Source organism: Cervus canadensis, chromosome 23 (assembly GCF_019320065.1).
Source record: "Cervus canadensis isolate Bull #8, Minnesota chromosome 23, ASM1932006v1, whole genome shotgun sequence".
Classification (NCBI taxonomy): Eukaryota; Metazoa; Chordata; class Mammalia; order Artiodactyla; family Cervidae; genus Cervus; species Cervus canadensis.
In genome coordinates, this window is record NC_057408.1 from 52,212,875 (window position 1) to 52,228,362 (window position 15,488).

Sequence of the window (15,488 nt, forward strand, 5' to 3'; positions counted from 1 at the left end):
ATTAAAGTGGTAATGCACAGTAAAACATTAAGGAAACATCTATAAATAACAGAAATATAGTACAAATAAATTAGTTCTATTTACCATTTCAAATATTAAAAATCTTTAATCCATTTCTTCATCTCTCTTTACAAAAAGGTTATGTGAGTTGTATGGAAACATCTGCAAAAAATATAATAAATACTTAATTTCTTTGAACGTTTTTTTGATGTGGGAGACAAACTTCTTTTGTAATTCCCCCCTCCCCAAGAAAATACCCAAACACCTTTGTACCAAAGTTAAACAAAATAAGTAATTTTTCAGGGTACATACATTTTCCATTATTAACTAAAAAACATTTCTACAAATTACATCAAAAAGAACAATGTAACAAGGGTTATGCTCATGGATGTCAGGCTTAACAGGGCAAGTGATCAACAAGCAGTTTTATGTGGGGTCATGTCTTAACATCAATAATTAGCTTTTTATAAAGTGTTTGTACAATTGGTGTTTTCAAGGAAGGCAAAGGTCATGATGCCTGTAGGCATTCTGCTAAAAGATTTAAAATTCTTACCAAAAATAGCTTATGAATATACAAATACCATTCATGTAGACAAGATAAATAGGCCACCTCTTGTCTCTCTTAAAATATCCTGGGCTAAACCAGTTTCCAAAGAAAATATTGTAGGATGATCTTTAGAAATCTATTTCTCCATCCAAATCTTATCTCTCCCTCAGGGCACAGAGCTGTGGATGGGAACATGGGTCTTCAAATGGATGCTGTTTCCTTCACGTTAGTCTGTGAGTTCTGAGTCATTGTCATGGCTGAACATGACCATAGGCTACCCAAGCTGGCAGTTGGCCTTACCTGATACAAACTTTTCGTGACCTTCCCCGGCTGCTACAGAGTAAGGAAAACGTGTATTCTTTTAAAACCAGAAAATACTTGAAGCTTAAATTCTCTATCTGCTCCAATTTTACAAAGTACTCAAAGGTGCTTTGTCCACCCTAGTTAAAAGTTGGTTTGTTTTTTAATAAGTTAGTAGCCCTTTTCTTGTAAACCACAGCAGTAAACATTTGTGCCCTGTTTATAAAGATAGCTCAAAGCATCAATGGCTCTGAGAGGTAGCGAATTCTCTAGTGGTTTTAGAATATGTCCATGAAAATAGTTGTTGCCAGAACCCATCACTTCTCTTAATTTTTAAAATAAAATTAGCACCTGGCTATGAGAGTGTATTTTTTTTAAAAGCGTCTCTGGTGCAAGTGTATCTGATATATCTTTTTAAAAGTCTTTCATTTTTCAATGGTAATATCTAACACTTTAGGGAGCTGGATAAAATGCCAGTGATCATGTAAGATCACCTTATTCTAAGTGTTTAAACTGCTAGGAGTAAGGGCATTTAAAGATAACGTCAGCTGGCCGCAAAGGTCATATGCCATCCATCATGACTAAAAACAGAAATCAACCTTCTCTGCCAAATCCCTGGGTCTCTTCAGTACTTAGGAACCACAATGCTATCCCCCTCCACATGGCTGCTGAACCTTGCAGGTCAAATTTCTTTTCTCTCTACTTGGGACCTCAAGATGAATGGCTGCTCTTTGAAATGAGACAGCACGTCTACTGGGACAGAAAGCTTATTTGATGGGTTTGACATAGGACAAAATCCTGATACAGGGGTGTGATAGGACTCTGGAGCAGTGAGGAAAGACTGATGGAGACAAATGTCTGCCCTATGAACTACTGGGTTAAAAGAGACCGAATGTGTAGCATTCGAAGGGGATGATGGGAAAATCCCGACTCTTCTCCGAAAGCAGGCCGGCTGCCATTTACAGCACTTGGTAAGCAGAGATGTACTTCTATCTGTGTAATTAGGTAGGCTCCCCCCCTCCCCAAGATGGACACTAACAAAGTAATGGAACCAACACTTTCCCCTGTAAAGACCTCCCCCCGCCCACCACCACCACAACAATATAATATACATAGTACAAGAAAAGTTGAGAAAACACTTCAGGTCTAAATTGTCTTAAGAATAGGACAAAAGAAAAAAATCCCTTATGTAGTCTCTTAAGCTAGCAGTGCTTCCTTGGTCTTGCCTTTCCTGTCTTCATTTTATTGCCTTTCGGAATAGATGGATGTCCCTGAAAGATCAAATTGACAATCTTCTGCTGAGTGAGACATTTGAAGCAGTGACTGATGACACAACAGTGAGGCAGTTTGTGCAGCTGTGAGCGACGCAGGTACCCGCACCCCACCCCTCCCCCCCGGGCACCTGCAGACTTTGCTTCTCTCCCCCACCCACCACACATCCTGGTCCCCCCGCGCCCAGCCCCTCTTCGTCCCCTCTCGGTGCGTCACTCCTGGACTCTGGTGACAGGGTGTGATGTCTGAGGCTGGACATCAAGCGCTCCAATCTGCTCGCCCCAAATAGGAAGCGTGTCTGGGAAATCAAGGGGATCGGAGCCCTAGTTTCTTTCGCGTGGAAGACGGCGAGGTCCCTAGGGACCCCCCCCTTCCCCACCCCCGGCGGGATCCTGGATGTCTGAGATACCCTACGGTTGGATATTGCTGGAATCTAGGGACGGACTAGCTCGAGGAGGACGGAGGATGGATGGCGGGTGACCTAGAGAGGGGCCGCGTCTACGCGGGTGGGCAGGCGCCGGGGAGGAGGCGGCAGCGGCGGCGGCGGCGGCGGCGGCGGCGGCGGCGGGGGCGCGGCGGCCGGGGCCTCAAAGCCGGGTCTGCGCCTCGGGGATGTAGATCTCGATGCTCTCGGCGCTCTCGGTGGCCGAGTTCTGACGGACGGACGCGGCGCGCTTGGCGGCCATCAGGCGCTTGCGGGCCTCCTGGCGCTGCGAGCTCTCCAGCGAGCGCTCCCGGATCAGCGGCGCGGGGCCCTTCGCCGGCTTCTTGGGCACTGGAGGAGGGGCCCTTCGCTCCTGATCAAAGCAGAAGGTTCATGACATTACACAGCTTCTCAGGACAAGCTTGGGGAAAACTGGGATAGGTCAGTAGTTAGCACACATTTCTTTCTTTTTAAGCCTAAGGGTGGTTAAGTTAGTTCTGATCTGCACACCGTATACATATTTACATATATATATATATATGTATTGGAGAAGGAAATGGCAACCCACTCCAGTATTCTTGCCTGTTGAACCTCATGGACAGAGGAGCCTGGCGGGCCACAGTCCATGGAGTCTCAAAGAGTCAGACATGACTGAACGACTGAGCACATAAAATGTATATATTTTTTTCTTTAGTATTCTGGCTTGGGTTTTCAAAAAGATGCATGAGGGTAAGAAAAATACTGGGAAGTTTAAGGCCAAGGGTAAAGCTGGAGGGCAGAACTAGTCTCTCCAAGGGAAGGATATGGGTATTTAAAATCTAACCAGCCCCCGCCCCCTGCCCCTCACACCTAAAGGCTGCAGCTTCCAGCATATTTACTGTGGTTTTTCTCTGGAGACTCCAGACTCTTCCGGATGCCAGAGATGGGAAGGAGGGGGCAGCGGTCGCCTCTTAGATTCTGCACCCCCTCTAAGCAGGGCGGCAGCGTGTGGGTACCAGCTGGGTTCAGAGTTTAAAAACATCCCTGCCCTCTCCCCCGAGCCCACCCAAACCTAAACAGCCAAACGAGGAAGAAGCGATTGTTAAAACTGTGTTCGTTTAGCTTTGCTGGTGTCCCAGTGACTTCCACCCATTTACACATCACACACAGACACACAGAGATGTACCCGGCAGGGTCACCCTGGAGGGAGGACTTGGACAGTTCCTACCCTTGGGGATGTGGAGTCAGCTCCTAAAACATCCTGCTGGACCATTACGAATTAAGGGCCTCGGGGTGACCTTGATGGCCCTGAAGGCTGTTTCATCATAGGCACAGACATTGTGCCAGGACATCTGAACACAAGACTGAAAGAGTTCATCCCCGCTCCCCTCCCCCCCACCCCCACACCCCCACACCCCCAGCAGCAGCAAACTAGAAAACGGTGGGCTATTTTTAAATGCCACTGCAGAAACAAAAATCATTCATCGCTTGGACTGGAAAAAAGAAAATACAGTGGGAAAGGGAATCTACATCACAAAGGATTTTTAGGAAAAAGATAGTGAGTTTTCAGGCTGCAAAAAGGTCCATGTGAATCTGATGATTTCATCTTTTAATAAAATGCCTTAAATTTTCATAAACCTAAATGTGACAAGTATCTTAAAATATGGATTCCATGATTCTCCAAAGGGCACTCTCTGTGTCCCTCTTTTGCTGGCCTTCGTGAAGTGCCTAGTTACCCTTACTGCAGTGGAGTTGCCCGCAGGTTGTTTACGGTGGAGTCTCGAGTGGATTAAAAAAAAGGAAACACAGAGTGCAAACCGTATTCCAGCAACTCTGATTGCATTTGTTCATTGTTTCCCCTCCAGTTCATGGGGTGATGCAAAGCTCTGATCACAGATACCATGCATGAAGATTTAGAAATCAAGTTAATAATGATTTACCGTATAACTGTCACTAGGTACCATATATCAATTCTTAGCTTCACTCCTTTTGGACATTTAAATTCTTCATGATTGGGTCACTCAGTAGATACTTTAGAAAGTACGATTGTTGAAAACTTTTTAGTCATATTTTCCTTTCCTTGCATAGTTTATTTTTTTTTAACAACAATTTAAAAAAATTGATGAATGAGAAATTAGATGGATCAGCTCTAGAAAATCAGTTACCAGTATGTGTGTACATCTGTAATGTTTTCTTAAAACCAGACCAATTTAAAAACTTGTTTAGCAGACAGTTTTAAACCCAGATTAAAGAAAACTAGAATGAATGCAAATGTTTGGCTACCCCAGTGAGAGGCCACACAGGCATCAATGGTACTTTGATGTTTCATACCAAAACCCGCCAGGTGGATGGTGACCGAATTAGAGATGAGGGACAGTGATGAGCGTGGTGGCCCCTTCAATTATGCACCAGCCCTTAGCACTAGATTTCTCCTGGGAGCCCAGGGACTCCAAGAACTCTGATATTATGATGGGCAGCAGCAGAATGGACTGGACTGATAGGTGAAAGGATCAGGAAAAGGCATCACAGAAATGGCTGTGCCTGACTCCAGAAGTTGAACCTCTCAGAATCATTTGACCTCAGGCTGTAGGAAAGCAAAGGGTTAAAAATGTCATGCCTCTCCGGTCAGCCTAAGAGGGTGGAAATTGGATACCTGGGCAAGCCTGGTGGAGCCACCGTGATCAAATGTGAAAACTGCAGTTTATTAATTCAAGTAAAAGAATTTGAGTCTTTATTTCTAAGCTCTTGCATGAGGAACCCAGTGAGCAATACTCCCCCAAGGCAAATCAACCAAAGGTAAAACCTTTTTTTTTTTTTAAAAAAAAGATCCCAACATTTATGATTACTGTGAAACTATACGGTGTGTATATTTTTAGACTTGAACAACAGTGGTTTCTTTATTACTATATTTATGAAATGATTATCAAAGTCGGTTAGTTTGCAGGGCTTCCTATTTTCTCGGAAACACGTTCTAGGGGTGTAAGGAAGTTGAACTCTTGCTCTATGTAATCATGCACTGAAGATGTCATTTATTTTAGTTTAAAAAGCAAAATGGAGGCAGTTCCTTCCAGTGACTAAAATGGTTTAACTTAAAGTTTAATTAACAAAAAAAAATAGCCACATTCCCATTTTCCAATTCACAGACAGGTTTTTCTTTAAAAATATGCCTGAAACATATTACAGATAATATCCCAAATGATTACTATGTAAACATTGTCATTACAATGAAATTAATATGATTTCAGCTCCATTTCACATTGTAAACAGCAAGACTGAGCAGAAGCCTATTTAGACTGTCCAGGGTTTGTGCAGGTTTTTAAATGAACCATACAAAATCTACATTGTTCTACCTTCTTGTCAAGAGGATCCATCTGTTTCCAATTATTGGCCTTTAACTGATGAAGTTCATCAAATTTCATACTAATGTTTTCTATGGACAACTGCAGCATGTCCCAGAACCCCGCCAGATCCTGAGAGGTGGGCCTTGGATGAGCATTGGGATTCTGTGCAAGAGAAAGAAAAACAGTCACGCTTTAGAAGCAATGTTTGTGACAAGCCCAGGATCAACGCGGCACTTTCAAATACTTCAAATAACAAAAGGTGGATGAGTTCCTTTTAGTTTTCAGACAGGAGAGAAAAGTGAAGTTAGTGATGGTACTGTGCTGTGCTGTGCTTAGTCACTCAGTCGTATCCGACTCTTTGCGACACCATGGATTGTAGCCTGCCAGACTCCTCTGTCCATGGGGATTCTCCGAGCAAGAATACTGGAGTGGGTTGCCATGCCCTCCTCACTGATGGTACTTTTATTTGTTTATTTTATATTTTATAGTTATATGTATATATGTTTTATGGGGCGTCCCAGGTGGCACTAGCGGTAAAGAACCCACCTGCCTCGGCAGGACACATAAGAGACAAGGGTTCGATCCCTGGATGGGGAAGACCTCCTGGAGGAGGGCATGACAACGCACTCCAGTATTCTTGCCTGGAGAATCCCATGGACAGAGAAGCTTGGCAGGCTACAGTCCATTGGGTCTGAAAGAGTCGGACACGACTGAGTGACTGAGCATATGTGCATACATTTTATATATATATATATCCATATATTCACTTTTATTAAGGACTAATTGACAAATAAGATTATAAGATATTTAGGATGTACCATGTGATGATTTGATATAGACACACCCTGCGTAAGGACTTCCCCATCGAGTTAAGCAGCACATCATCACCTCGCATCTTTATCGTTTTTTTTGTGTGTGTGAGAGAACATTTATCTTCTACTCTTTCTTAGCAAAGCTCAGTTAGACAATACAGTGTTATCAACCATAGTCACCATGTTCTAATTAGGTCCTCAGACCTCATTCATTTTATAGCTGAAAATCTGTATCATTTTACCAATGCCCCCTTCATTTCCCCTACCCCTGAGCCCTTGGCAAACACTTTTATACTCTATGAATTTGGCTTTTAAAAAAAGAAAAAAGATTCCACTACAAATGATAATTCTATATAATCATTTTAGACACATTTGAGTCACTTATTCTCAATGTCAAGGTAAAATTCTTTTGTAATACAGCATCTATCAGCATGGTATGGTGGGGCGCCTAAACATTTGGAAAAAACCCAGAATGTGTGATGTATGCCAAAATGCATTTAAAACTATATTTGAATGAAAATACCATATTACCAAAAAATACACTCCATTGTTATTAGAGTCAGTATTTGACTCCATGGCATCCAACATACTCAGAGAACAGATAAGGAATCTAAAGTAAGATTCATTTTAATACTTACGTTGAGTGAAATAATAGGGCAAACAAGTGATAAGTAATAAAAGAATTAGATTTTCAAAGTATTGTGTGTTTAACAATTAAGATATTTCTAATAGGAAGACATTTTATCATATAAGTACTTGGACATAATCATTTGGAAATGAATTGGTTTTAAATTGACCATAACGTAATACGGCAAATGTGAGAACACTTGTCTGTACAAACACATAGATTTCTGTGCATTTGCTAGATAATATTAAACATTCTTTGATGTCTGGATTGACTTTCTTTGCCCTCATTCACATAACCCTGACAAACACTAGTGAGTAGGAACCACTAATTTATATGATCTGAGACAGAAAAACCATAACTAAGAGACTGAAGGTATTACTATCAGCAATAATCGCTAAAGGTATTCATGGGCAGATAGCTGGGGCTCATACTTATCAGAGGTTTCTATTGAGGTTCCATTTGGCTACCTCTGGGTATCCCAGGCAATTGGAAAGACAGTGAAATCTCATGCCATATAATAACTTGAGGCCCGTTCTTACTTTTAAAACAACCCTAAAGAAATGACATCATCAGAATTTCAGAAAGCACAGGGTCAGTGACCATCAAAGTAAATAGACTGGAAAAAATGATTTTAAGCCTTTTGATGGATGAGTATTATTGGTCTGACTTCAAAATAAATACAAGAATGTATTTATAAACTTATACTTTTAAAACTACCCATAGTTCATTGGAATAAATAAATTCTAAAATTTGTAAGTATTTGGTTCACTGTTAAACTCTATTCCAGTGACAGCTGAATTAACAAGAGGGCTTCTCTGTAGCATTTGATAGAGTAAACTAGAATGTTTCTTAATATCTAGGTTCAGAATAGACAGATAATAACTGACAAAGTACTTGTCAACTGGAGTTTTATGATCTCACAATATATTACCTTATCTTATTTGTAATTAAAAGCTAAGTTGCTCATACCTTGAAGTTCACTAAAGCCTTCTAGGTCACAAGCCCTGTTGTTAAACTCTGTTAGTGCATTAATAGATAGAATGATAGCATTTAACTCTGTAGTAACACGGGAAATTTGTTCCTTTCCCACCAAGAATCTCTTTGCCCCCTCATCATCCAAGGGATGAATGGGGAAGCAGAGAGAAAGAGTCTGGGTGCTCAGCCAGTCCCTTAATCAGTGGCTCCTGTGACACCCAGCACAAGAAGTAGTTGTGAAACCTGCCTCAGTCTGAATCAGGTCACTTGGAGGTCAGAGGTGATAGAGGATGAGAAAGATAAGGAGGGCCAGTTTGAGAAATATGGCTTTATATGAACTTTTTAAAGAGTTAAAGAATCATATGAATTAAGATCTGAGATATGTGAGCAAGTTTACAAATTAGAAGGAATTCTGTACCTGACACATAGTGAAGCTCAATAAAATATTTGTTAAATCACTGATCAACACATTTACTAATATATATTATCTCATAATTCAGAATATAATTTCTGAGAAGGTGAAAGAAGGGCCAGGTCATTTTTGCTGAGGAAGGGGAAAACAAACTATAGGTGTGGGGGTTGGGGGTGAGGAGGCAGGAAAGAGAGGTTTCAGAAAGAAAAGCCTGGTGAAGGGGGACAAGAGCACTGACTTGTGCAGACTTTATATCTGCTCTTGGTTGAGTCTCGTCTAGACAAATCCCATTCAGTCTGTATTTGTCCTTGTTAACAAGATGTGGTTAGAACGCTAAAAAAAAAAAAAAATCATCGTTTGGGTCAATCAGATCACAAATGATTGTGTTTTGAACTTTCCAGAAGATTAAAAGAATTGCTTTTTATTTTCTTTATTTTAGATGCAGTTTCCACCCGTGGGTCGGGGGTATCCTCTGGAGGAGGAAATGGCTATCCACTCCCGTATTCTTGCCTGGAGAATCTCATGGACAGAGGAGCCTGGCAGGCTACAGTCTATAGGGTCACAAAGAGTTGGACACAACTGAGCGACTGAGCACACAGATGCAGCTTGATCATTGATTGGCCAATAAAAGATATTTTTGTGGAATGACACTTGTGGAGATGGCAGAATTTAAAAAAAAAAAAATGTGAGGAAGCTCTTGGCCTTGCATTTTGCTGACAGTTTTTTTAAAATGTTGTTGCTGCTAATACAGGTTTTGTCTGTTCTGCTTTATTTCATTTCTGTGTATTCGTTGTTCTCATGGAGATCAAATCTACACTTTCTGACACATTCCACCTCCAGTTCTTGAATTAAAACAGAGCACTCTGATAAGGAAAAAGGACCCAATGGCTACTTCAGAAAGAAACTCATTATCCAAAATGATTTTTTTCTGAAATATTATTTTTGAAATAGCAGGCTGCTCCAATTGGGTAAGAATAATAAAATCAGGAGGCCAGGAAAATAGAAAATATTCAGCAACCAGAAAAAAAAAAAAAGGAAATGAAGTTTTAACTTGATAACTTGATTGGATTCTTTCTTCGAAGATAATTTAATATTTTATATTATTTTAAAAGATAAATATTTTTAATTTTAAGAAAAGCAGGAAATATATGATTCATCGGAAAATTCTCTCTTTCAGGTTAAGAGAGTCCAGTGAGCCCTGGCTTGGTTCTACTTCAGTTGGACTGGTCTTGACCACGTGTTCTCACGGGGAGGAGCAGGGAAAACTAGTATTGACAGGGAAAGATACTTACCAGGTTTTCTTCACACAGTTCTCTGAACTGGTAGAATTTCTGGGCCATAAGAAGTTGGGCACTGCCCACTGCGGTTCGGATTTTCCCTAGAACTGAAAAAAGCAAACAGACAAGAAGTTTACACATGTCTCATTGTTGAGACTTAGTCTGGCAAAGCAAAGAGGAAGTTGCTCTGCAGTAATTGGAGAAGACCGCATGCAGACTGCACGGCGCGCACACGCACACAGCCAGGTCGTGCCGTCGCTCTGCGCGTCTATGCAACAGAGACTCCTGAGTTAAAGTAGAAAACCAGCTTGGAAAAACCCACATGCTCACCAGGCATCTTTCTTAGGGATAACGGAGTTTTCCATCACAGCCCTGGATGTTATCAGGAGAGGAGGCAAATACTTCTGCTTTGTTTTTTCCCTTTTACTGCAAGGATGAATTTCCAGTGTTTACCAGTCCGGTTAGGGATGTATTTGTGTCAGCAGTCATGGTCTGCTAGCTTGTTTTTCTAATCCGAAACCCAACACAAGGAAAGCAGCCCTGACTTGCAGGCGGGTAGGGATCTCATGGCACTCACCAAATCCCATCCACAGCCTTCCTTATTTTCCCAGAGCTCAGCCACTGGGACTGTCAGGAAAGAGCGAGCCTGGCCAATTGAAAGATTTTGTAAAGAGCGAACATTTTCAGCCCGTTGCCTAGGGAACGCCCGCACTGTCCCAGCTTTTACACTCCACGGACCAACGTTATTGTTCAGAGAGGTTTAATTCCCTGTGGTCTGTGCTGAAAATCCTCCCCTTTGCAAGCTACTTCCTGCCTTGAGTGAAGTCGAAGGGGAGAACCTTCCAGCAGTGGGCGAGCTGAGCATCCCTGAGCATCTCTGAGCATCCCAAGCTCCGGATTATCCCAGGGGCGCTCGCTCCGCCTGATGGGGACTGCGCGGCTGGAGCCCGGCCACCCGCCACCGCCACCGGGCAGGAAGGAAGGAGAGACGGCGGCCGCAGAGAAAAACAGAGCAGGCGGGCCTCCCAGGGGCGCTTGCCCTCTTGAATTTCTTCACTGGGGCCGGGGGGGGGGGGGGGGGGGGGAGGGATTTTATGGCACTGCAGCAACATTTTTGCTGCTGTAGTTTTGTTCTGACTTTACCATGCCTGAGACTCAGAGTGGAATTAGATCTCCTTTTCTTGACCCCATTCCCCACAAAGACTGAGAAGACAACAGAAGGACAAGCAATGTCCTTTGGCTCAGGGTTTCCTGGTCAATTGCTTCTCTGTTAGTTTAAGGCTACCAGGCTGGATAATAGTTCCGGCGGGCCACCACTGGTCTCTACCCAAATACTTCACACACGCTTCTGGGTCAGGAAGATCCTCTGGAAGAGGGCACGGCAACCCACTGCAGTATTCTTGCCTGGAGAATCCCCATGGACAGAGGAGCCAGGCAGACTACAGTCCGTAGAGTCACAAAGAGACACAACTGAAGTGACTGAGCACGCACACACACGTAACCAGGGCATCTCTGGACTTGGGAAGTCACCAGTCATGCCGGGAGGCTGAAGTGCAGAGACCACCTCCCTAGGGAGAGCTGGGGTCCTCCTTGAGAGCATCTGGCACAATTCTTCAGGCCTAAATGTTGGGTTTTTTCAATCTATCTGCTTTTATAATATTTGGGGATGGTTGCATTTTCCTCTTTAATCGATCCATCATGTCTGTGAGGCCTTCCTCCCTTTTCTTTTTTAATTAAAAAATTTTATTGGAGTAAAGTTGCTTTAAAATATTGTGCTAGTTTCTGCGGTACAGCAAAGTGAATCAGCCATATATATACATATATCCCCCTTTGTAGATTTCCTTCCCATTTCAGATCACCAAAAAGCAATTGAGTAGAGTTCCCTGTGCTATGCAATAGGTTCTCATCAGTTACCTATTTTATACATAGTGTCACCTCCCTCCATCTCTCAACACCCCAAAGCAGAAAGGACATGGGGAAACAGGGCACCATAGAAGCTAAAGGGTCAGGCTCTGAGCTGGCTGAGGGTCCTCTCTGGAAAATTTAGCATCCATTGCTCTGGACAGGTCACCTAATCTCTGTTTTCTTATACGTAAAATGGGATCGAACCCAGGTCTCCTGTATTGCAGGTGGGTTCTTTACCACCTGAGCCACTGAGGAAGCCCCATTTTTTTCTTTTTTTTTTTTTTTTTTACTGTATGTGGTGGCAATTAAGTTTGCAGGGACTGGGCTGGCCCTCAACACCAAGGCCAAAACAGCCCCAGAGGAGGCTGAAAAGACATGTGGCGTCTCTATAAATGCTGCTCCAAGGACAGTCCATGGGGAGTCTGAGAACTCATTCATTCACTTAGAAATACTGGGACTGGAAGCAATCAAACTCCCAGTGCTTCCTGACTATGCCAGCTCCCCCATCAGCATGTCAGAACTCAGAAATAGAGCAGAGGACTTCCCCGGTGGTGCAGTGGATAAGAATCCACCTGCCAAAGAAGGGGACATAGGTTCCATCTCTGGTCTGGGAAAATTCCACATGCTGCAGAGCAGCTAAGTTTGTGTGCGTCACACTGCTGAGCCCATGTGCTGCAACTACTGAAGCCCACACACCCTAGAACCTATGCTCCACAACAAGAGAAGCCACAGCAATGAGAAGCCCAAACACCACAATGAAGAGGAGCCTATGCTCGTCACTAGAGAAAACCCTCACAGAGCAACAGAGATCCAGAGCAGCCAAAAATAAATACATAAAAAATTAAATGGAACTCACAGCTCTTAAAAAAAGAGAGAGAGGGCAGAACAGACATATTTTGTATATCTTCAACCTGGACACTACCTATCAATTCAAAGGGGTCAATCTGGCTGTCCCACCAGTGGTGAAGTTTCTACAGTGGGTAGGCTAGGTGAATACCTTCCAGACCCAGCTGCCTACACCTAATTCACCTGTTCTGCTTCCTTGCCTGTCTAACTTCCTCTGTGTAACATACCAGAAAAAGCACAGATGCTGGAGTCTGAAATGCCATTTATCAGCTACGGATCCTGGGAACATTTATTGTACTCAGACTCTGCTCTCTTTATCTGCCGAGTGATCATAATACTATCTTCCTAGGACTGTAGACTGTAGATATAATGAAATTATGTGTGAAAATCCTTAGGGTGTAGCAGGAATTATAACTCCTATATACCTTCGACATTCTTGGTCATTCACCAGGGAAACAAAAGGTGACATATTCCCAAACAGGGGATTATTTCTCTTGCGAATCTTCACACTCCAAACTCTCTTCCCAACAGTGTGGATTGATTGAATGTCCTCTTTTTTGATCGCTGCCATGCAGGCAGACCTAGACAAGTGTCAAGGAGTGGGTGAATCATGTCTTTAATCATGTCTTTGTGTATATAAGGAATCCATAACAATTCTTCAGGGCCCCAGATTTTCATCCCTATCTGTAGAGTTTGGCATAGCTCCCCACCTATCAGAGCTAGAACAGTGGATAACTGACTGACAGAGACACACAGAGAGACAGGACCTTAACCAAGGATGCCTAGACCACCCTGTGGGAGCCTGTGCAGAAAAGAGACTTGCAAAATCAAAGATCAGATTCTCCCCGGGAGACACAGTTGCTCCAGGCAAACAAGGTCCATCTTCAGGTGCAGAGCAGACCAGATACGCCCTGCTGGCCTGCAGGGTGCAGGGCCCTCCCTTCCTTCAGAACTGTCTTTCACCACATGATTTAGAGCCATTCAAATCCGAGGGCTCCAAACTCAGTGCGTCTCTTGCTGCTGATCATTAGTCCTTGGAGATGGTCTTGGTCTGCTCCCTCTCTGACCCTCCTTTTCTGACTCTCATTCACTGGCAACTGAATCCCTGCTCCCTTGTCTTTAGCAAAACCTTGTCTGCTATGAGATGAAGAAAACAGAGGGAATCAGGCATGAATATTCTCAGTGTTCTGCCTCTCCTGACACTTGCCACCCCCCCCCCCACCCATGGTGCCCTAAAACTCTAAAGAGGGGAGGTTTTGCATGATGGATGAGCAGTGATGCGGCCAGCATCAGAGATGGCAGGTGCGCGAAGTACTGCCATTCATTCCTGATGGAATCAGCCCAAGATTGACAAGCACCCCTGCGCTAAACAGCTCTTCGCATCCACCTTTCCCATCTCCCTGTATTCTTGGTCCCACTCCCTCCTGGTTGCTCTTCCATCTCAGTCCCTCTTGACAGCTTTACCTGAGAGGCCTGGGAGCCACCTCAAGTCTCTCCCATCTTAAGGGGAAAGTCCTCCCCCATCTTGTGATCCCCTCTAGCTAACATAAAATCCCTCTCCTCCCCTGTTATGGGCTGACTTCTGTCCTCCCCAAAGTCATCTGTTCAAATTCTAACCTCCAGAACCTCTGATCGGGACTGTATTTGGAGATGGCCTTCAAATCTGTAGTTAAGTTAAAGCAAGGTCATTAAGGTGAGGCCTCATCCAACATAACTGGTGTTCTTATAAGACAGTGGAGTTAGGACGTAGATACACACAGGGGGAAGACCAAACCAACGGGAGAGGCCTCGGGAGAAATCGGCACCTTGATCTCAGCCTTCTAGCCGACAAAACTGTGACAAAAGAAATTTCTGTTGGTCAGGCCACTGGGTGGTATTTTGTCACGGCAGCCAGAGCATATGAATACATCCTGTTAGATGCTGGATTCTCCAAAGGGCAGACTCCTTTGCTCTCTACATCCTCAGCTCCCAGTGGTCCTGCCTCCCTGCAGTCTGGCTCCCCCTGCCCGCCCCCACTTCTGGACCTCTGCATTTGGCACAAGGGAATTTCAGCCCCCTGGGCACTCACAGTGCTCTCTGGTCCTGACCTGGCTTCCCTCTTCCCTCTGCCTCCTGAATGCTGAACACAAAACTCTGTCCTGAGTCTACTTCCCTTGGCTCCTGCGAGTGATCTCATCCATGCTCCTGGGTTCAGCTATTCTGTAAAAGAGGTTTATTTTGCTCAAATTTGTAACTGGGGTTATAGCAGCCCCTGGTGTAGCATGTCTGAGCACCTGCTCGACACCTCTTTGGATTTGTGTCCCCAGATCCACATTCCCTTCAGGCGATCCTAGTTGCTTACAGTGAGGGCTACAAGGTTCCATCACCCTTCCCATGCCAATTTGGAGGTTTGGCTTTGTAAAGGGAGCCGGAGAGATTCTTATCTCATACAATTCTCATGCTTAATAAAACTGTTCTGTGCTCCTCTACCATCCCTAAGATAAGCAAGAAACTCTTTTTAATGGGCCACCTGTTTAGCCTCACCTCTGCCCACTCCTATGATGCCCTAGGCTCCCAATCTCCCAAAGCTGGTCTCTCCACAGTGCCTGTGCTCAGGCTAAACACTGAACTGAGGGTGCCTCCTGCCTTGGGCCCACACTGACCCCACTCACTGGCCCCTGCTCCTTGCTGGCCCCACCCCTTTAACCTCTCCCTGTCTTTGCACCTCAAATTCCCCTGCACAGATCTGTCTCTGCCCTCTCCAAATTCTTTGCAGCATCATCCATTTGTC

General features: G+C 44.0%; 1 protein-coding gene across 9 annotated transcripts in view; it reads right to left on the minus strand.

Moving 5' to 3' along the window:
- Nucleotides 1-2,350: 2,350 nt before the first annotated feature.
- DLGAP1 (DLG associated protein 1) overlaps nucleotides 2,351-15,488 on the minus strand; it is a 770,938-nt gene continuing 757,800 nt past the window's right edge. For 2 of the 9 annotated variants that reach the window (XM_043443644.1, XM_043443645.1), the window contains 3 exons: nucleotides 9,983-10,074; nucleotides 5,873-6,025; nucleotides 2,351-2,916 (listed from right to left, as the gene is read on the minus strand). In XM_043443644.1, the coding sequence (XP_043299579.1) occupies nucleotides 2,707-2,916; nucleotides 5,873-6,025; nucleotides 9,983-10,074 (455 nt within the window). In that variant the 3' untranslated portion in view covers nucleotides 2,351-2,706. Of the gene's footprint in view, nucleotides 2,917-5,524; nucleotides 6,026-9,982; nucleotides 10,075-15,488 lie in introns of those variants that run through there. The other 7 variants (XM_043443649.1, XM_043443650.1, XM_043443646.1 and 4 more) reach the window with 6 other exon arrangements.